General features: G+C 38.7%; 3 protein-coding genes across 4 annotated transcripts in view; 1 reads left to right on the top strand and 2 right to left on the bottom strand.

Annotated features, from left to right (window-relative positions):
- The window catches only part of LOC127510177 (interferon-induced very large GTPase 1-like), a 66047-nt gene extending 55698 nt beyond the window's left edge, over positions 1–10349 (top strand). Inside the window, exon 2 of the mRNA XM_051889742.1 lies at positions 6963–10349. Within this exon, the coding sequence (XP_051745702.1) occupies positions 6963–8945 (1983 nt within the window). The 3' untranslated portion in view covers positions 8946–10349. The remainder of the gene's footprint in view (positions 1–6962) is intronic.
- A 7353-nt stretch (positions 10350–17702) lies between these two features.
- LOC127509998 (uncharacterized) lies at positions 17703–22468 on the bottom strand. 2 transcript variants are annotated; one of them, XM_051889456.1, is made up of 2 exons: positions 21232–22468; positions 17703–18052 (listed from the first exon to the last, which is right to left on the bottom strand). In XM_051889456.1, exon 1 carries the CDS (start codon positions 22171–22173, stop codon positions 21235–21237), a length of 939 nt encoding a protein of 312 aa, XP_051745416.1. In that variant the 5' UTR covers positions 22174–22468; the 3' UTR covers positions 17703–18052; positions 21232–21234. The 2 variants fall into 2 exon arrangements, with proteins under 2 accessions (XP_051745416.1, XP_051745415.1); XM_051889455.1 differs by having other exon boundaries at positions 17703–18064; positions 21232–22459.
- On the bottom strand, positions 19210–21225 carry LOC127509959 (uncharacterized; the record flags this gene model as incomplete). Its single annotated transcript, XM_051889374.1, has 1 exon — positions 19210–21225. A coding segment is annotated over one exon (1809 nt), but the record flags the coding sequence as incomplete, so codon positions are not given.
- Positions 22469–22938: the final 470 nt, after the last annotated feature.

Raw genomic sequence — 22938 nt, 5'->3', positions numbered from 1 at the left:
CATTTCATGATAAAATTCTGCAAATGAAGCACAACTGCTATAAATACAAGTTGAGGCTCGTGAAGACACTCGGCTCTCTGCTGCCAAACATCCGTGGAGACGTGATGAAAGAAACTGCACTGAATGATCTTCTACAAGAACATGATAAATCTCCATTCAGAGGACATGACCTTGCAGAATGGCTGAAAGAGAGAGAGAAAGAGTCTAATATCATTAAAACAGTCCTCAGACAGCTGAAGGGTGCTGGTGCACAGGTAGAAGTCAACCTAGATTCTATCTTAATGGATCTGGAAGTTGGATATATAGTTAGCTACACTTTCACATCACTGTACTTTAACATTTCACATCGGACAGATGTGCTCCTTAAACAAAAGGCATATCTGAGTTCTTCAACAAAAGGAGAAACTGATGAGAAGAGCCCTGATTCAAAGCAAAGGTCTTGGCTCACTACTGAAATCCAACAGGCCATGAGAAGCAACTTAAATATTTTTAAGAACTTGATTGATTCAAAAGACCGTGAACCAGCCAAGTTTATTGTTTCCTCAAAGGAAATGGAGAATAATCCAGGTTCTTGCATTCTCCTGTATGAAAATGGATGTAGTGAAGCTGTGTGCTTCACCTCTCCATCCAAACCAGCCTGTCCAATCACTGAAGAGGTCAAAGGTGATGGTGTGATTTTGAAGTCTCCTCCATCATGTCCTGCTACAGTGGAACTCAGATTACTGTATAAACCAAAGCAGGACACAGTCTGGACATCTGTACGGGTGCTCAAGGGTCAAGATACAGTTACTCTGACTGATCTGAGAGAAGAAACTGAGTATGAGATCAAATGTGCAGCAGTGGGGAAACTCAACTACACTGTGGACAGTGATGTCATCCATCTAAAGGTCATTGAGAAGAAGATCATCATGGCAATAGATTCTGTCATTGAAAATCTGAGTTTCATTGAAAACAAGTGCAGTAAACTATTGCAAGACACCAGGACAAATGCATTAAGTGCATGTCACAAGAAGATTGAAGATATGAGGAGGCACTGCCAAATGTACAGACAAGATTTCGATAAGACAATTAATTCACTGATCCGGTCAGTTCAAGCCTGTGAAGGAGAAACTTGTGCTTTGACCAATCTTCTACAAGCTCACAAAGAGTCTCCATTTAACACACATGATCTTAAGGAGTGGATTAGAGAGAAAGAGAAAGAATTAAACACAGTGGGGGAGTTTCTTCAACAATTACTGGACTTTGGAGCTGAGGTGAATACAAGCTTAGACGCAGTTTTGTCAGATATTAAGGTGGAGAATGTGGTTTGCTACATGTTTAGTTCTCTTGAGCAGCCAGATAAGTTGCTCTCTGAACAAGAAAATTACTTGAAATCTCAAACAACGTGGAAGAATCCAGGAACATCTCTTCATGCATTGACGTGGCTCACTGGAAACATCAGGGGAAAAATGAGAAAACATTTAATAATGTTCAAGGAGCTAATGACATCACACGGCAGTCAATCCACTAAATTTATTGTCTCCTCAAAGGAAATGGAGATTAATACTGGTTCCTGCATTCTCCTGTATGAGCATGGATGTGATGAAGCTATTTGCTTTACTCCTCCATCACAGCCAGCCTGTCCAATCATTGAAGAGGTCAAAGTTGACACTGTGGTTCTGAAAGTTCCTCCATCATGTCCTGCTACAGTGAAACTTATGTTACTGTATAAACCAAAGCAGGACACAGTCTGGAGATCTGAACCTGTGCTGAAGGATCAACACACAGTTACTCTGACTGATCTGAGAGCAGGAACTGAGTATCAGATCAAATGTGCAGCGCTGGGGAAACTCAACTACACCGTAGACAGTGACGTGATCAGAGTCATCACAGAGGTATGATGATCATCCATCCAATACTTTATAGATAACTTTTCCACTTATTGCAGGTTTCATCATTTAATCAGTTGTTAATTAGAATCACCTGTGTCTTTCAGCAAAGTACAAGGAACCAAAGAGTTAAGGGTGAGTCATATATTTCTGACCTATAATTTTAGAACTTTTTATCTGTTTGACCAAAAACCAAAAGATGTGAAACTAAATGCTGTAAATATGTGCATTATAGCTTATACTTTCCACTAAAATAGATTTGTCTCAACAGATTGTGCAGAGCAGTTACTTAAGGGTCATTCATACAATAGACTCATTTAGTCCTGCGGTGAGCTGTAGGACAATAATCAGGGCTTTTGCACCGGAGGAACCTTTTCATAGTTCCTAGAACTATTGGCTGAAGTACCCGGATTTTGCTGTGTTCGCACCGCAGGAACTAGGAACGATTTTAGTTCTAGGAACTCCTTTTGGGGGAACTAAATTAGCTCCTACTTCAGAGGTGGGTCTAAACCAGCTCTATAGGAACTATCAGTGACGTGAGAGTACGTTGATTGGTCAAATGCATGTCAAACACCGGCACCCAGCATTTTTAAAAAGCTGTGTAAACATATTTACATCACAAACATGGAAAACAGTGATAACGGCATTTACCTGTTGTCTGCATGGTCGTGTTCTTTTCTCTGCCTCGATACTGAAAGTTGTCATAGGAGATTTTGTCTCTTAGCCTCACTTTTTGCTCTTTCAGTCGTGTAGATTATGCGTTTACATTCCATTCTCCATTATCACGAAACCCACGGCACACAACAAACAGCTCAGATCACGGCATCCTCCATTCGCCGTTTTTTAACTTTTGTAAATGCCGTGCTTAAAGACACCGCTGTCGGCCGCTTCGCAGTTCCTATTCCCAGTGCGAATGCAACCAGGGACATGGCCCGGGGGAGAAATTAGCTCTTGGGGAACTATCCTAGTGGATAGTTCCTAGAACTATTCAATGCGAAAGCCCCTAATGATGCAGCATCAACATTTTGTGCGTTATTTCATCAGTTAGACATCTACATTTTAACAACCTATTCTAAAGAGCAACAGGCAGATCATTAAAACAAACAGGAATGTGATCAGTGCAGTGTAAATGCTAATGAGTTCAGATCTGCCCACTAAAAATAAAATAAAAAAAATAATAATAATAAAATATTGGTTCTGCAAATCGGTTTATGAGACATGTATACAAATAATCTGCATTGGTTGTAAAAAATCAATATCAGTTGATCCCTAGCCATGAAATCAGATGCACATGTTTAAAAAGGTATAAACAGCTGGCTGAAATGATCAACCATAAATGTTATTAACAGGTGTAAACAGAGAGGAGAGAGAGGAATTTGAAAAAGAGGAGGAGGAGATGATGAAGAAGAAGATCTATGTTGAAACAGAAGATTCAGTTCAGGTGAGTGTTCAGAGAAACCTGGAGAGAACTGATTCATGTTCTTCATTGTTTGTCACTACAATAAAGGGATAATTTACCCAAAAATGAAAACAATGTCATTAATTACTCACCCTCATGTCGTTCTACACCAGTAAGACCTTCGTTCATCTTCAGAACACAAATTAAGATATTTTTGATTAAATCTGATGGCTCAGTGAGGCCTCTATTGTCAGCAATGTCACCGAACTTCTCAAGATCCATAAAGGTACTAAAAACATATTTAAAACAGTTCATGTGACTACAGTGGTTCTACCTTAATATTATAAAGCAACGAGAATACTTTTTGTGCACCAAAAAACAAAATAACGACTTTTCAACAATATCTAGTGATGTCCGATTTTAAAACACTGCTTCAAATCTTTTGTTTCGAATCAGTGATTCAGAGCGCCAAAGTCACATGATTTCAGCAGTTTGACATGCGATCCGAAACGCTGATTCGAAACACAAGATTTGAAGCAGTGTTTTGAAATCGGCCTCACTGAGCCATCAGATTTGATCAAAAATATCTTAATTTGTGTTCTGAAGATGAACGAAGGTCGTATGGGTGTAGAACGAAATGAGGGTGAGTAATTAATGACATTATTTTAATTTTTGGGTGAACTAACCCTTTAAGTATAATATCCCATTAGGGGAAACTGATAGTAATATTCTGATGAACTGCAGTTACACTGAAAGGGTTTTGATTGAATGCACAGAAAATAAGATTATATATTACTAGGTTTGTGAATGACTTTCCTTATGATCCATATTTACTACAATTAAATGACTCGAAAATGTAAGAAAGAAGAAATGACAGTTTAAATCAGTACTGCAAACAATGAATAAAATAAATGTATTGTTGTTATAAATAATAATAATAAATCATTGCTTTAAATGATTATGAATTATTGTCTATTAAACAGGGAGAAAAAAAGGACACTGGAATAGCAGAAGTCAGAGCAGATCAACACTTACAACAGGAAGACACTGAAAAAATGGATAATCTGTTTCACAAACTTCATCTTGAAGCCAAGTGTCACAATAAACTGAAAGTCAATGATGTTCTTCAGTTAACTTCACATTCATTAAAATCCCATGTCTCTTGTTCTGAAGAGATGATTCAGACTTTCATACAAAAACTACTGTTGATGAACTACAGATCAAGATACATCAATGTTAAAGAGAACAATGAGGAAGATCACACACAACAAAAAAATAAGTTGTCTGAAGACGAGAGTGATATTTTTCATGAAATACCTTTGTCTAACAAAGGAACAAGTCAATCTGATCGTATTCACCCGATGGATGTTCAGATGGCCGTGTTTCATTGTGCTGATGGTTTCCTGAGGCAGCTGATGGTCACTAAACTGTCCCAGTGTCAGTACGCTCTGCCTCTGCTTGTTCCTGATCCATTCACACAACAGATTGAGTTTCCTCTCTGGACATTCAGACAAATCAACAAGAGCTGGAAGATCAGAAACACCAACAATGAAATCATCAGTCAAAACCAGCTGATCTACAAGGCAGAAACTCCAATGGTGTTTTTCTTCAGGTTTGGCTCTGTGTCTTCATCCAAGTCTGAGCTGATGAACAGTCTGATCAATGAGAAACACAACACGTTCTTCCACAGGAACTGCCCAGGCAGCATCAGAACCAGAGTCCTGATGGATGGAGTGGTGGAGATCGCCTGGTTCTGCCCCTCTGGGAAAAACATGGATAAATTCACTGAGTGTGTTGCGTTCTGTAATCTACACGGTGATGCAGGAGACCATGAGAAACAGCTGCAGATCCTCACTGAAATGGCCTCAGTCAATGTTGTTCTTCTGCCACAACTGGACAGGAATGACAAAAGTACAGCAATAATTCAAAACTTGTACAAGAACAGAAAGCCATTTATTTGTCTTTTTAATGAGGATGATTCGACTGTATTTGATACGAAGGAAGGGAAATTCAAAATCAGTTTTAAAGACAGAAATCAGTCGGATGTATCTGAAGAACTCAGAAGAGCTATAAATGATTGTCTCTCAGAATCATCTTCCACTTTCAGACTTGAAGATGTGTCCAAACACTCAGATATCAGAGTAGATGAGGAAGATGATAATTACTGCAGGAGAGGAAGAGAAGCAGCACAGCAGATGATGAGTTTGCTGGAGAAGAAAGATCTGACAGAAATTAAAGAATCAGTGCTGCCTCATCAGGGGAAACTGTGGCATCAGTGGAGTCAGAAGAACAAAGAACTACATCGACCTCGAGCATATGAGACAGAAATGGACATCAGCAGAAAACAAACAGAAATTAAGGAAATCCGTCAACAACAGTATAATTCTAACATCAGTGAGTTCATAAAATACTTTGTAAAACAAATGAACTCACATTCTGAACATGAGAAGATGTTTTTCATCAAATGGCTTGGAATCCTTCTGGATGAATATACATCAGCTGATCATTCTGAGCAGATCAAAGCTGAACAAACTAAACCTGAGAGAATATCTGAAGAATCACAAGCTGCAACCTTTGGTCTGGAGCACATCATGCGGGAGATCGGTCAGATCTATGAATCATGTGAATCTGTGCAGAAGAACAAGAAAGACCTGCAGTTTGACTTCTCTTCTCTCCCGAGTCTTGCAGCAGAGATGATGATCTCTGGATTTCCACTGGAGCTGATGGATGGAGATGCTGCTCATGTTCCTGTGGTCTGGATCTCTGCTGTTCTAGATGAACTCATCCAGAAACTGGGAGACCAGAGAGTTTTTGTGCTGTCAGTTTTAGGCCTTCAGAGCTCTGGGAAATCCACAATGCTGAATGCCATGTTTGGACTCCAGTTTGCTGTCAGTGCTGGCAGGTGCACCAGAGGAGCTTTCATGCAGCTGGTCAAAGTGTCAGACGAGATGAAAACACAGATGAACTTTGACTATATTCTGGTTGTTGATACTGAGGGTCTTCGTGCTCTAGAACTGGCTGGAAGATCAACAAGACATCATGACAATGAATTGGCCACATTTGTTATTGGTCTTGCAAATCTGACCTTGATCAACATCTTTGGAGAAAACCCATCTGAGATGCAGGAGATTCTTCAGATTGTTGTTCAGGCCTTCATGAGGATGAAAAAGGTCAACCTGAATCCCAGCTGTGTGTTTGTGCATCAGAACGTCTCAGACGTCTCAGCTGGAGAGAAAAGCATGGAGGGAAGGAGACGACTGCAGGAAACACTGGATAAGATGACAAAACTCACTGCTGAAGATGAAGTCTGTGATGCAGAATGTTTCAGTGATGTAATTAGATTTGATGTACAGAATGATGTGAAGTATTTTGCTCAGCTCTGGGAGGGAAACCCACCGATGGCACCACCAAACCCAAAGTACTGTGAGAACATTCAAGAACTAAAGGAAACTATTATATCGCATGCCTCAAAGTCACATGGACTGATGCTGATAGACTTAAAAGTTTGTATTAAAAATCTCTGGGAGGCTTCACTGAATGAACGATTCGTCTTCAGCTTCAGAAATTCTCTGGAGATTTCAGCCTACAAGAAACTGGAGACCAAATACAGCAAGTGGTCCTGGAGTCTTCGCAGTGCCATGATGGAAACTGAGAACAAATTGCACAACAAAATAGAAAATGAAGCAATTCATGAGGTTGAGGAAACTGATCTTCAAAGAGAACTGAAGAAGACAAGTGAAGAAGTGGAAAAATCAATGTCTGAATTCTTTGAGAAAGACACAGATGCAGATATACTGATTCAGTGGAAAACATCATTTAAAATCAAAATCAAAGAGATTCAGGAAAACATTGTGAGAGAAACAAAGAGGAAATTAAATGAGATTCTTCAGCAGCGAGACCTGAAGAAAATGATTGATGCTCAGAGGATAAATCATGAAAACACTCTCTATGAAAAGAGCAAAGAACTTGCCTTAAAACTCAAAGACAAAACAAATGACGAAGAAACACTGAAGAAAGTGTTTGATTTGTTTTGGGAAGAGAGTGTGGATAAGATCATCAGAGACACTCCTGTAATCAAAGACACTGACATAATGAGAGATGTGAAAGAGATCCTCAGTGACATTTATGAAAATGCTCCTTTAGGGGAGAGGAAGATGAAGATGAAGATGAAGATGAAGATGAAGGGTATTTTCCGTGTGAATAGTTATGCAGATTATGTACAGTTAAAGAAAACCAGTGGATCTACAGGATCTTTCACAAATGCCTACAGATCAGCTGAAGATACGTTTGTTCACAGTCTCTCTAAAGAGGAGGAAACCCAAATAAGATCATTTGTCACAGATGTTGAACAGCAGACAGACAAAATGATTCAGTCATTTAACATTTCAAAGATGGGCTACAACATCAGCTACATTCAACAACTCACAGGTTACATCAAGAGAAGAGTAACAGAACATGAGGAAGGAGCAGTGAATTATGAGTTCAAGAAAAAATTCTTCATGGATTTAGTTCTCTCCATCTTTAAGAGAGCAAAAAAGATGATCACTGACCAACACAGGCTGTTCAGGGAAGCAAAATTTGATAAGAAGAAGAGAGAAGAGTACTACAGTATTTTCCAGAAATACTGTCATGGAGCAACATCAGCTGCCATTTTTGGAGAGATCATCTGTCAGAAACTGAAAGAGCCCATTGAGCAGAGTGTCTACAAGAAGACTGCCAGAGATCTGACAGATGAAATGAGATCAAACTGTGAATCACTGAATGGAAACAGATCAAATCTGGAGAAACACATCTTGAAGACACTGGCAGAAGAGGAGGATTTTGACAAATACATGAACTACATTAATAATCCCAAAGATCACTTCAAGAGTTTCATCAAACATCAAGTCAGTCGGTACATCACTGATAAGTTCTTTGTCAATGTTTTACCAAAGATGAAGGAGAACATTAAACTCCTGCAGCAGGAGATCATGAAAGCAGCACATGAATCTACTGAACATGTTCAAGTGAACAGTGGAGATATTGGATTGTGGTTGAAGAGTTTCACACAGCAGCTCTCAGATGTGCTGATCTTCTCTGAAAAAGACCTCAGTGGATTGAAACATGATGACGTTGATGATTTCAACCTCTTAGAAGATGTGATAAGACAAGAACTTCCTGCTGTAATGTCTGACATCAGCAGTAGATTTGACAATAGGACTTTACTAGTAAATCTAGACTACAAGTTCAGACCAGATGAGTTTCTGATTGATCACTTCTGTCAGTGCTGTTGGGTTCAGTGTCCGTTCTGTGGAGCCACCTGCACCAACACCATAGAAAACCATGATGGAGATCACAGTGTTCCATTCCATAGAGTGAGGGGAATTAATGGCAAACATTACCGCTCAACAAAGAATCTCTGTGCTGATATTTGTACAAATTTAGTAGCAAGTGATCAGTATTTTTATACACCAGATGTAAGGTTTCCATATAGAGATTACAGAAGAGCAGGAGGAGTTTATGCAGACTGGAGCATCACCTCTGACATCTCTGAACTGCCCTACTGGAAGTGGTTTGTGTGCAGATTCAAGAAAGATCTGAAAAAAAACTACAGTAAAACATTTAAGGTGAGTGGTAAGATCCCAGATGAATGGAGAAAATACTCAAAACAGGATGCTATTCAGAGTTTGGATAAATGATGTTTTATTAACAAAGTTCGGGAGGAACAAAGTCAAATAGGCTATCCAATTATCACACTCTGTGTTCGGGCCAAATACAGAGCCCGGAGCCCTCTCCCCGGACAGCACGCCAAATACGTATACCATGTATTTTATCTGACTTATTTGTAAGTGTGAACTTGTGAAATACATCTAATAGAGCAGATAAAGAGTGAGACTCTTACATCTCCTTTAAGATTCTCCTCAAATCACAGTCAGAAATGAGTTTTTATTACATTCATCAGTGTGACTCTTGAGCTCATCTACATCTTCATCAAATACACTAGAAGAGGAATAAAGACAAGATTCAATTCCACATACAAGTATCAGGATTTGTTTTCAGGACATTTGTCTGTAAAGTAATTGTTACTGTAGACATCTGTAATGTTTATCATTGATTAGCTTGGGATAAGTGGTGTATTTAAAAAAAAAAAATAAAATCACAGAGATGGGTGTGCCTACAGTCTGGTATATCAGAAAATATATCATAAAAATATAATATATTTTTGTTCTTCTTCTTATTATTATTATTAATATATTCTTCTTATTATTATATTCATATTTTCATCAATTTTCTTGTGTTGTTTTGATTATTCTATTCATTTATAGTTAATCATTTACCCTTTATTCATACTTATGTTTTATTAAGATGTCCATACTCTTCTGTGTGTGTTCCCTAAAGATTGTATTAAGTATACCATAGTCATGTATGCTAATGTGAATCTTGCTTAGTTGAGAATGTGACCTCAGACAGGTTCACAAAGTATATGTTTTATGACCGAGATGCATTACATGTTCTTTAGGAAATGCAAGACTATGTCTGACTCTGACATATATTATCTCAAAAATTGACTATACTTGGCAAGTTGTGTTTAATAACCACAATAAGCTCAAAAGGGTTTCCTGTATAACTGGCAAGAATGCAGTTACCAAAGGTGCACTTTGTTCTCGAGTGTCTGCAAGAAAGCATTTGACCCCGAAAATGTGCCAAATAGGTCTTAAAATATCTTAAACATTTTGCAAATATGGAAGGTACATTCCAGAACCTTCTAATCACGTAGGCACAACCTATAAGATGTCTAGTTTTTCCCAGGCGTAGCAGAGTCTTCACGCATTCTATATAGACCTTACTTCCTTACCTTACTATTTTTTACTATACTTCACATTTCATCATTTTGATACAATACTATATTTAGTTGGACTTAGTCATATTTTAAAATTAGTACTTAGATTCATGCGTTTACTTTGTTTTAAGTTTATTTGTTACTGAACCTTTTATTTTTACTTAATTCAGTTACTTGTTTTTACATTATTTTATTTTTTTCTTATCAGACTTAATTGTTATACTCAATTTACTTTTGTTTATTAAAATATGCTTTTCCCTTATATTCCAATTTGCTTCTGTCATCATTTCATATCTGCCTGGATCACATTGCATCAAGTCTTTATGCATTGCATATTCACACTTAACTTACCTATCCAAAAGGTATTTAGGTGCTAATTTATTATGCAGAATATTGTTACGTCCCCATTAGTTAGAGTCAGAGTAGCTCTTGCAAGACGAGTAAATACTTCCCTAAGTGTATTAATGTGATGTAACCAATCAGGAGATTAAATTACCAAATCATCTACAATTTAGCACATCAGCTAGGCCCACATTTACTAGCTGTTTGAACATAGCAGGAGCATTTATCATCCCAAACGTCATTACAGTGTACTGTAGAAAGTAATCAGATGTCACAAAGTCTGTGATATCGAAGGCTGTAGGTGTTAAAGGAACCTGCCAATATCAATATCCCTTTAGTAAGTCCAGTTTAGTGACATATTTTGCTGAACCATTGTTATCTATACAGTCATTGATTCTTGGAAATGGATAGCAGTCAGGTAGAGTAACAGAATTCCCCCTCCTGTAATCCTGTAACATTATATTTAATAATAACTGAATATAAGAATATGACAATTCAGTGCATAAATTTCCATACTTGAGCACCCCCCAAACATATGCATTTACCGTTCAGTTCAGACAACATTGCCACAATCAAAACGACTTGTCTCAATAAGAAACTTGTGGCCTCTCCTGCTGGTGCACAATTGACTCAAAAAGGTTTGGCTGATTTTGTATTTTACCTTCTAAATATGAGATGAGTGCAACTCTAGCATCACCAATGTATCTTTCATACATTTATTTGTGAAATGTGGCATAATGGTGGACACACCATTGGAAAGCTCGATTTTCATTGCATATTTTTCTTTTTGCTCATTTTGGTGAATGTTCATATTAGCGTGTGAACTAGTACACTCACGCTGTAATTACTATGGTTATCGTCAGGAACTAGTGACCTCTCCTGGTTGGGGTTAGAATTAACATCCTAATCTGAAAGCAATCTTTACATGACTCACTTTGCAAATGTATTAAAATTGATCAGAGTATAATATGGTTCAGTGGGCTGTATTTAAAGATATTGCGGGCCGTATCAGGCCTGTGGGCCGCCAGTTGCCGATCCCTGATCTAGAAGAAACTCAACCTCCTGTTTCTTGATGGCTCTCTTTACAGGATTAATATGATGTTGCTTTATAGGGGTCACATATATGACTACTATGTCATGCTGTAAAACTCTGGTTTAGGGAAGTATATCTCCAAAAAGTGTGGAAACCTCGCTCAGCTTCTGACAAATGCTAAAGATGGAAAGGTAAATCAGAGATCATTTCTGAATTTCTAAATGTCTAGCTGACTTTGTATCAAATTAGAGAGCACTAGATCATCTTCAATCTCTGGCTCAGCAGGTACTGAAATTATCGCCAAAGGCTTGGAGGTTACATCGTCATTAACAGAAATGGACTTGACAACAGTTGCTGCAGAACTTACCCTAACATGGTATCTTTAGCATGTTAATGTGACAGACATGGAGTATTTCCTTTCTGGAGGATTGATTACATAGTCTGTATCACTGAGCTTTTCCATGACCATGTAAGGACCTGAAAAATGAGCAGACAGAGAAAAACCAGGGACAGGTTATAAAACCAAAACTTTGTCACCCGGTTTAAATGATCGTGCAGTGGCCTTCTTGTCAGAAAGACTTTTCATGGCACTTTGTGTTGAAGACGAAGTTTCTTTTGATACAGCAACAGCATTGTGCAATAGTTCTCGTAGCTGACTAACATAGTCTAATACATTAGTTGTGGGAGCAGAATCAACAGATAAAAACTCATCTCTGAAAATTCACAAGGAACCATGAAGAGTACAGGTGCTGGTCATATAATTAGAATATCATCAAAAAGTTGTTTTAAGTTTATTTGTTACTGAACCTTTTATTTTTACTTAATTCAGTTACTTGTTTTTACATTATTTTATTTTTTTCTTATCAGACTTAATTGTTATACTCAATTTACTTTTGTTTATTAAAATATGCTTTTCCCTTATATTCCAATTTGCTTCTGTCATCATTTCATATCTGCCTGGATCACATTGCATCAAGTCTTTATGCATTGCATATTCACACTTAACTTACCTATCCAAAAGGTATTTAGGTGCTAATTTATTATGCAGAATATTGTTACGTCCCCATTAGTTAGAGTCAGAGTAGCTCTTGCAAGACGAGTAAATACTTCCCTAAGTGTATTAATGTGATGTAACCAATCAGGAGATTAAATTACCAAATCATCTACAATTTAGCACATCAGCTAGGCCCACATTTACTAGCTGTTTGAACATAGCAGGAGCATTTATCATCCCAAACGTCATTACAGTGTACTGTAGAAAGTAATCAGATGTCACAAAGTCTGTGATATCGAAGGCTGTAGGTGTTAAAGGAACCTGCCAATATCAATATCCCTTTAGTAAGTCCAGTTTAGTGACATATTTTGCTGAACCATTGTTATCTATACAGTCATTGATTCTTGGAAATGGATAGCAGTCAGGTAGAGTAACAGAATTCCCCCTCCTGTAATCCTGTAACATTATATTTAATAATAACTGAATATAAGAATATGACAATTCAGTGCATAAATTTCCATACTTGAGCACCCCCCAAACATATGCATTTACCGTTCAGTTCAGACAACATTGCCACAATCAAAACGACTTGTCTCAATAAGAAACTTGTGGCCTCTCCTGCTGGTGCACAATTGACTCAAAAAGGTTTGGCTGATTTTGTATTTTACCTTCTAAATATGAGATGAGTGCAACTCTAGCATCACCAATGTATCTTTCATACATTTATTTGTGAAATGTGGCATAATGGCGGACACACCATTGGAAAGCTCGATTTTCATTGCATATTTTTCTTTTTGCTCATTTTGGTGAATGTTCATATTAGCGTGTGAACTAGTACACTCACGCTGTAATTACTATGGTTATCGTCAGGAACTAGTGACCTCTCCTGGTTGGGGTTAGAATTAACATCCTAATCTGAAAGCAATCTTTACATGACTCACTTTGCAAATGTATTAAAATTGATCAGAGTATAATATGGTTCAGTGGGCTGTATTTAAAGATATTGCGGGCCGTATCAGGCCTGTGGGCCGCCAGTTGCCGATCCCTGATCTAGAAGAAACTCAACCTCCTGTTTCTTGATGGCTCTCTTTACAGGATTAATATGATGTTGCTTTATAGGGGTCACATATATGACTACTATGTCATGCTGTAAAACTCTGGTTTAGGGAAGTATATCTCCAAAAAGTGTGGAAACCTCGCTCAGCTTCTGACAAATGCTAAAGATGGAAAGGTAAATCAGAGATCATTTCTGAATTTCTAAATGTCTAGCTGACTTTGTATCAAATTAGAGAGCACTAGATCATCTTCAATCTCTGGCTCAGCAGGTACTGAAATTATCGCCAAAGGCTTGGAGGTTACATCGTCATTAACAGAAATGGACTTGACAACAGTTGCTGCAGAACTTACCCTAACATGGTATCTTTAGCATGTTAATGTGACAGACATGGAGTATTTCCTTTCTGGAGGATTGATTACATAGTCTGTATCACTGAGCTTTTCCATGACCATGTAAGGACCTGAAAAATGAGCAGACAGAGAAAAACCAGGGACAGGTTATAAAACCAAAACTTTGTCACCCGGTTTAAATGATCGTGCAGTGGCCTTCTTGTCAGAAAGACTTTTCATGGCACTTTGTGTTGAAGACGAAGTTTCTTTTGATACAGCAACAGCATTGTGCAATAGTTCTCGTAGCTGACTAACATAGTCTAATACATTAGTTGTGGGAGCAGAATCAACAGATAAAAACTCATCTCTGAAAATTCACAAGGAACCATGAAGAGTACAGGTGCTGGTCATATAATTAGAATATCATCAAAAAGTTGATTTATTTCACTAATTCCATTCAAAAAGTGAAACTTGTATATTATATTCATTCACTACACACAGACTGATATATTTCAAATCTTTATTTCTTTTAATTTTGATGATTATAACTGACAACTAAGGAAAATCCCAAATTCAGTATCTCAGAAAATTAGAATATTACTTAAGACCAATACAAAGAAAGGATTTTTAGAAATCTTGGCCAACTGAAAAGTATGAATATGAAAAGTATGAGCATGTACAGCACTCAGTACTTAGTTGGGGCATGGAGTCGATCAGTCTGTGGCACTGCTCAGGGGTTATAAGAGCACAGGTTGCTCTGATAGTGGCCTTCAGCTCTTCTGCATTGTTGGGTCTGGCATATCGCATCTTCCTCTTCACAATACCCCATAGATTTTCTATGGGGTCAAGGTCAGGTGAGTTTGCTGGTCAATTAAGAACATCTGCATCTGCGTCAAGAAGAATCTGCATCTCCATAAAGTTGGTCAGCAGCAGGAAACATGAAGTGCTCTAAAACTTCCTGGTATACGGCTGTGTTGACCTTGGACCTCAGAAAACACAGTGGACCAACACCAGCAGATGACATGGCACCCCAAACCATCACTGACTGTGGAAACTTTACACTGGACCTCAAGCAACGTGGATTGTGTGCCTCTCCTCTCTTCTTCCAGACTCTGGGACCCTGATTTCCAAAGGAAATGCAAAATTTACTTTCATCAGAGAACATAACTTTGGACCACTCAGCAGCAGTCCAGTCCTTTTTGTCTTTAGCCCAGGCGAGACGCTTCTGACGCTGTCTGTTGTTCAAGAGTGGCTTGACACAAGGAATGCGACAGCTGAAACCCATGTCTTGCATACGTCTGTGCGTAGTGGTTCTTGAAGCACTGACTCCAGCTGCAGTCCACTCTTTGTGAATCACCCCCACATTTTTGAATGGGTTTTGTTTCACAATCCTCTCCAGGGTGCGGTTATCCCTATTGCTTGTACACATTTTTCTACCACATATTTTCCTTCCCTTCGCCTCTCTATTAATGTGCTTGGACACAGAGCTCTGTGAACAGCCAGCCTCTTTTGCAATGACCTTTTGTGTTTTGCCCTCCTTGTGCAAGGTGTCAATGGTCGTCTTTTGGACAACTGTCAAGTCAGCAGTCTTCCCCACGATTGTGTAGCCTACAGAACTAGACTGAGAGACCATTTAAAGGCCTTTGCAGGTGTTTTGAGTTAATTAGCTGATTAGAGTGTGGCACCAGGTGTCTTCAATATTGAACCTTTTCACAATATTCTTATTTTCTGAGATAGTGAATTTGGGATTTTCCTTAGTTGTCAGTTATAATCATCAAAATTAAAAGAAATAAACATTTGAAATATATCAGTCTGTGTGAATGAATGAATATAATATACAAGTTTCATTTTTTGAATGGAATTAGTGAAATAAATCAACTTTTTGATGATATTCTAATTATATGACCAGCACCTGTATGTCCAAAGAAAGGTTCTGCAGGACTAAATCAAAGGGACTCCTGCACAGCCTCACACACAGCAAAAAGAAAGAAAGGAAGTCTATCATCCCAGCACTTTTCTGTTTCCAAACAGTATTTGCACAGCATAGACTTTAATGTCTGATGCCAATGCTCAAGTGGCCTTGGGGGCAGTCATGGCCTGATGGTTAGAGAGTCAGACTGGTAACCGAAGATTGTGGGTTCAAGTCTCAATACTGGCAGAATGACTGAGGTGCCCTTGAGCAAGGCACCTAACCCCCAATCACTCCCCGGGTGCCACAGCAAAATAGCTGCCCACTGCTCACTACTGCTGATGTGTGTGCACTAACTTGGATGGGTTAAATGCAGAGGACAATTTCCGAGTACGGGTTATCATATTTGGCCTTCACATGTCACTTTCACTTTTCACTTTAAGTGTACTCTGGGACTCAGGGTGCTAAGCACTAGAGACTCTATGCCTCCAAAACTTGTTTGAACACATTCGAAAGAAAGTTTGAACCCTGATCAGTCTGTAGGATTATAGGGAGACCAAATGTTGAAAAAAATTTTTTGTCAATGCTTTTACCACTGAAGTAGTAGTGATTTTTCGACTTACCAGATAATGTGTCAAATGATATTACTTTGTGGTTCCCATATTTGTTATGGCATCTTTATAACTGTAAGTTGTGATATCTCAGTGACCAAACTGCCACAACATTGACAGTTTGTTAAATTGGGGATGGTCTGGAACCTGATCATTTAACCCTGTCAATCACAATTCAATAATATGCACAGATGCGTACCCATCTCCAGTGACAAATTTTCAGCCCCAACTCTGCCTTCATTTAATATATCTACTTCTCACTCATTTTAGTCTGGAGTGGTGAGATATGAGTCTCGGGCTCCAGTCATTCCTTTATGGACCACAAGCCAATTCCATTCACCTAGAAATTCATTCAGGACTGGCTCAAAATGAGGTGGAGGTGGTACCATCCACACATGCACATGTACCATACCTTTAACCGGCTGAAACAGATACTTTTTTACAAGCAACATATTTTAGATGTTCTAATAATTAGATGATTGAAGAATATGACAAATATCAAGTTAAAGCATAAAAAGCTAACCTGTTCAGCATTAATTAAATGCACATAATGATATAGTGGAGATCTGTTAGTGTTAATGTTCTGATGGGATTTAAAAGGTTTCTGTTGTCTGAGTTTTGTGGGTCACTATTGTGCTGAAGAGTAGAGCCTGTGCTTCAGTCCAGGAGAAGATCAAGGATACTGATTATAAGTTGTATGTTGCTTTATTTAAAGACAGTAACTGTGTAGTTGCTGATGCAGTGAAAATTTCTTAGTTAATTCCAGTTGCACATGCATGTGTGCTGTTGTTAGCAGTTATCTGCAAGAGATTTAAATTAATTTGATGCTTCAGTTAATTTACCTTTAAGTAGTAATATTTTTAGTGGGCTCAAATTAAATAAATTCACAGCATTAATATGCTCACTTTACTAGCACACTATAAATATTTGTTTATAAACTTAAATGGCAGTTTCTGCAAATGAAATTAGTTAACACAAGTTTCAATGTAGTGCATGTCGAAGATTACGACGAAGAACTGTAAAATTAACAGTAAATTAGCAATTTATATAATTTAAGTATTTAACAGTTACTTTACAAGACGTTTTTTTTTTTTTTTTTACAGTGGAGACATGCTCCCAATTATATTGCCATCTACTGGCTTTTAAAGGTTCTGCTTAATTAGACATATTTAATCAGTTTAATTATTAATAATCAGGTCACTGACTTAAGAGTGGATGGTCTGACATGCGCACGACATGCTGTGCTGGCCACTCTTTGCCAACAGGGACTGGATGTGAGGGCCTTTACTCAGATGTTTTCAATGATGGCAGCTGTCCTGGGGTATAATGATTCAATTCAATTCAATTCAATTCACATTTATTTGTATAGCGCTTTTCACGATACATATCGTTTCAAAGCAGCTTTACAGAGAATGCATGTCAACATTACAATTTGGAGACTGCAGTTAGCTAATAATGTAATAATTTAGGCGATTAACATACAATCACTGTTAGCAATGTAATTGGAGGTAGAAGCAAAGAGCTCCTGGAAAAATGAATTACATATTAACAATAATTAGGATTTATAGAATGTGAATGTGCGTGTTGATCCAGATGTTGCATCTTCTGAAGTCATCGCAGGAGTTGGCGCCGTCTCTTCCAAAGTTTTAGTCATCTGAGGTCTTCTTAAGAGGCTGGATCCAAACTGAAACTGATGTACTCTCTAGTCACCTCGGGACGGGCGTCCCGAGGTAAAACAGAAAAGCAAATGGAGAATAATTAGCATAGCTGCTGTTCATAACATTAAGCAAAGATAGTCATGTGCAATTGATCTGATATGAGATGGATTATGTGAATGCTTGGCTGAAGAGATGTGTCTTTAATCTAGATTTAAACTGGGTGAGCGAGTCTGAGCCCCGAACATTATCAGGAAGGCTATTCCAGAGTTTAGGAGCCAAATGTGAAAACGCTCTCCCTCCTTTAGAGGACTTAGCTATCCTAGGTACAACCAGAAGTCCAGAGTTTTGTGATCTTAAAGAGCGTGAAGGATTGTAGGGCGATAAAAGGTCGGTTAAGTACACAGGAGCTAAACCACTTAGAGCCTTATAGGTCATTAGCAGTACTTTATAATCGATACGGAACTTAATAGGTAACCAGTGAAGAGATGATAAAATTGGTGTTATATGATCATATTTTCTTGACCTGGTAAGAACTCTAGCAGCTGCATTTTGTACCAATTGTAGCTTGTTTATTGAGGAAGCAGGACAACCAGCTAGTAATGCATTACAGTAATCTAGTCTAGACGTCATGAAAGCATGAACTAACTTTTCTGCATCTGAAACAGATAACATATTCCGTATCTTAGCAATGTTTCTGAGGTGGAAGAAGGCTGTTTTTGTAACATATGAAATATGATTTTCAAAGGACAAGTTGCTGTCTAATATAACACCCAGGTCTTTAACTGTCGAGGTTGGAGTAACAGTACATCCTTCTAAATGCAAATTGTAGTCTGAGAGATTCTGTGTACAGGTTTTTGGCCCAATAAGTAATACTTCAGTCTTATCTGAATTTAATAGAAGAAAATTACTAGTCATCCAATGTTTTACTTCTTTAACACACTCTGTCAGATTGGATAATTTAGAGTTTTCATCTGGTTGTGTTGAAATATATAATTGAGTATCATCGGCATAGCAGTGGAAACTAATTCCATGTCTTCTTATAATATTACCAAGTGGCAGCATGTATATTGAAAATAGCAGAGGGCCTAACACAGATCCTTGAGGCACTCCATAATTTACTATTGTTATCTTAGATTTTTCCCCGTTTAAATAAACAAAATTGTGACAGTCTGATAGATACGACCTAAACCACCGTAATGCCTGTCCCTGGATACCAATGTAATTCTGTAGTCGATCTAGGAGTATTTTATGATCTATAGTGTCGAACGCAGCACTGAGATCAAGTAACACTAGTATTGAGATACAGCCTTGGTCAGAAGCTAGAAGTAAGTCATTTGTAATTTTAACGAGCGCAGTTTCTGTGCTATGATGAGACCTGAATCCTGACTGAAATTTTTCATAGATAGCATTTTTTTTGCAGGAAGGAGCACAATTGGACCGACACCACTTTTTCTAATATTTTCGATATAAATGGAAGATTTGAAATGGGTCTGTAATTTGCCAATACATTTGGATCTAATTGTGGTTTCTTAATGAGAGGCTTAATAACTGCTAACTTGAACGGTCTTGGAACGTGACCTAGAGATAAAGACGAGTTAATAATATTGAGAAGAGGCTCTTCTGCTACAGGTAACAATTCTTTCAGTAGTTTAGTGGGTATTGGATCTAATAAACATGTTGTTGGTTTAGACGCTGTGATAAGTTTATTTAGCTCTTCCTGTCCTATAGTTGTAAAGCACTGCAACTGTTCTTGAGGGACGATAATTGAGGCTGAATCATAAAACTCTGTCAAGGGTTGTACATTTACAACCGTATTTCTGATGCTTTCGATTTTTTCAGTAAAGAAATTCATAAAGTCATCGCTACTAAACTGTAATGAAATGTTTTGTTCTGGTGATGTCTGTTTTTGTGTTAATCTAGCCACTGTACTAAATAAGAACCTTGGATTGTTTTGGTTATTTTCTATGAGTTTGCGGAGATGCTCGGCCCTGGCTGCTTTTAGAGTCTTTCTATAACGGGACGAGCTGTCTTTCCACGCGATTCTAAAGACCTCTAAACGAGTTTGTCTCCATTTGCGTTCTAGATTACGAGTTTCTCTTTTGATAGCGTGAGTAATATTGTTGTACCATGGTACAGTATTTTTCTCTCTAACCTTTTTTAATCTCATCGGTGCAACAGTATCTAATGTACTAGTGAAAGTGGTGCACATACTGCTAGTAATTTTCTCAAGATCATTTGTGTGTTTGGGTACAATGAGCAGGTGAGACAGATCAGGCAGTTTATTTGTGAATTTATCTTTAGTTGTCGGAAGAATTGTTCTACCTAGTCGATATCGTGGCGCAATTTGACAAATATCCGCAGTATGCAGTACGCATGTTACAAGGTAATGATCAGTGATATCATCACTTTGCGGTAGAATTTCTATATCAGTAGGATTGATTCCATGTGATATAATTAAATCTAGTGTATGATTAAGACGGTGAGTGGGTCCAGTGACGTTTTGTTTGACCCCAAACGAGTTTAGTAAATCTGTAAACGCAGCCCCTAACGCATCATTTGTATTATCTACATGAATGTTAAAATCTCCAACAATCAGCGCTTTATCAACGTTGACCAATAGGTCTGAGAGAAAGTCTGCAAACTCTTTTAGGAAATCAACATAAGGCCCTGGAGGTCTATAAACAGTAGCCAAAGCAAGAGATAGTAGCGACTTTTTATTTATATCTGAGAGTGTAACGTCTAGCACGTGAATTTCAAATGAGTTAAACCTGTAGTTTGTTTTCTGGGTAACGTTAAGAATCTCTCTATAGATTGTTGCAACACCACCGCCACGGCCAACCGGACGGCATTTATTTTTATAACAGTAGCCAGGTGGACAAGACTCATTAAGACCGAAATAATCATTTGGTTTAAGCCATGTTTCAGTAAGGCAAATTACATCAAGACTATTATCTGTGATCATTTCATTTATAATAACCGCCTTAGGTGTCAGCGATCTAATGTTTAGTAGCCCTAGCTTTAGAAATTGTTTTTGTTCGGTAATTTTGCGAATTTCTGGTTTGATCACGATCAGATTTTTTCTAGATCCTTTATTTTTATAGTTGAACCTCACTATTCGGGGAATAGACACAGTTTCTATAGACTGTATTACACTCACATTTCTATCAATTAAGTGGGTAGAACACAGACTGTGATTTGAGGTTTGACTTACTAGTCATACGGTGCGAAGCGTCTTGGAGATGTTCTCCGACAGAAGATCAGCTCCGATTTTGCTGGGGTGCAGGCCATCAGCACGGAAGAGCCTAGGTCGCTCCCAGAAAAGATTCCAATTATTTATAAAGAGCAGCTTCTGTTCAGTACACCAAGACATTAACCATTCATTTAAAGCAAATAATCTACTGAACCTTTCATGTCCACGTCGGTACGTCGGAAGCGGTCCAGACACGATGATCCTCGTCGCGGGCGATGTGGCTCGTACCGTCTCGATCAGGCTCCTGAAGTCCTGCTTCAGCACCTCCGTCTGCCGCAGCCTGGTGTCGTTCACCCCCACGTGCAGAACAACAGCTCCGATGCTCTCAGCGCCATTCAGGATCGCGGGAACCTGCGCAGAGACATCGAGGACACGAGCACCAGGAAAACAGTGACTGCGCACCTTACCTTTGGTTGTGGTAGCGTGGACGTGACGGACGATGGAGTCTCCGATGACCACGGCGTCTCGTTCTGCTTCGCGAAGAGGGGAGAAGCGGTTCCTCGTCGAGACCTCGAAGACCGGGGGCGGCGGAGGGGGAGAGGTCCTGGTCCGAGGCCTGGCTCGCGCCTTCCGTTGCTGAAGAACCCAAGGTCCCTGGTGTGACGGCGCCGGAGTGAACGAGGGCTGGGATGAACGCGTTCTGGGTTCTCGGGCCCTGTGCAGAGAAGTACACGGCGTAGAGGAAGCAGGAATGTTAATATCGCGCTGCAAACTTACCGAGGATTGGTGAGCGTCAGCACGGGATGTTTCCAGCGCTGTTCGCCGCTCCCGTAGCTCGGCCTGTTTCTCCAGAAGGGTCCGGATCTGTCGTTCCACGGCCTCCAGCTCCAACTGCACCGCATGCAGCTCGAACGTGTCCTCACCTGCACTCAAAGATAGAGACACATTCGGTACGCCCGCCATTAGTATTGATGAACAATAATATTGTGAGTGAGAAGAGTACAAACGCTAGTGTGACCACGCCGCTATTGCTAACGGGCTAAAGCTAGTAGCGAATGTTCGAGAAGTCGGATAAAACTAGCGATATCAAGGCAATCCGAGTGTTTTTTATATAAAATAGTGTCGGGGATGTGTTCCCCCGCCGTAAAAGAGAGAATGGTAGGTTATAAATTTGATTTTAAGAAAAAAACAAGCAATTAGGAATCAACTCGACGGAGCTCTAACTCAAACAGCGCGGCAGCAACAAACAAGAAGTGACGATATGTCAAGAAGTGACGATATGTGATGCTGCCTTTAAAGACAGAAAGTGATTAAACAGAAAATCTGGATCAGTATTGTAAAGTGAAAAACATGATAACTCTCTAGTAACTACCAGTGGTGGACGAAGTACACAAATCAAGTAATTGAGTAAAAGTACAGATACGTATCATAAAATATGACTCAAGTGAAAGTATTTAGTGCTCCTTTTCAATTTTACTTGGGTGAAAGTACAAAAGTACTTGATTTTTATGTACTTAAGTAAAAAAGTACTGATTGATGAATTTTTATTTTGTAATTTTATATAGGCCACTTACAGTGGGTACGGAAAGTATTCAGACCCCCTTAAATTTTTCACTCTTTGTTATATTACAGCCATTTGCTAAAATCATTTAAGTTCATTTTTTTTTCCTCATTAATGTACACACAGCACCCTATATTGACAGAAAAACACAGAATTGTTGACATTTT

Source organism: Ctenopharyngodon idella, chromosome 3 (genome assembly GCF_019924925.1).
Source record: "Ctenopharyngodon idella isolate HZGC_01 chromosome 3, HZGC01, whole genome shotgun sequence".
In the NCBI taxonomy this organism is placed as follows: Eukaryota; Metazoa; Chordata; class Actinopteri; order Cypriniformes; family Xenocyprididae; genus Ctenopharyngodon; species Ctenopharyngodon idella.
The sequence above is the reverse complement of the archived record's forward strand: the minus strand, read 5'-3'. Positions and strand labels throughout refer to the sequence as shown.

Bases quoted from the DNA above. Each gene is read 5' to 3' on its own strand.
- LOC127509998 (XM_051889456.1), bottom strand. From the start codon at position 22,173: ATGGCGGGCGTACCGAATGTGTCTCTATCTTTGAGTGCAGGTGAGGAC.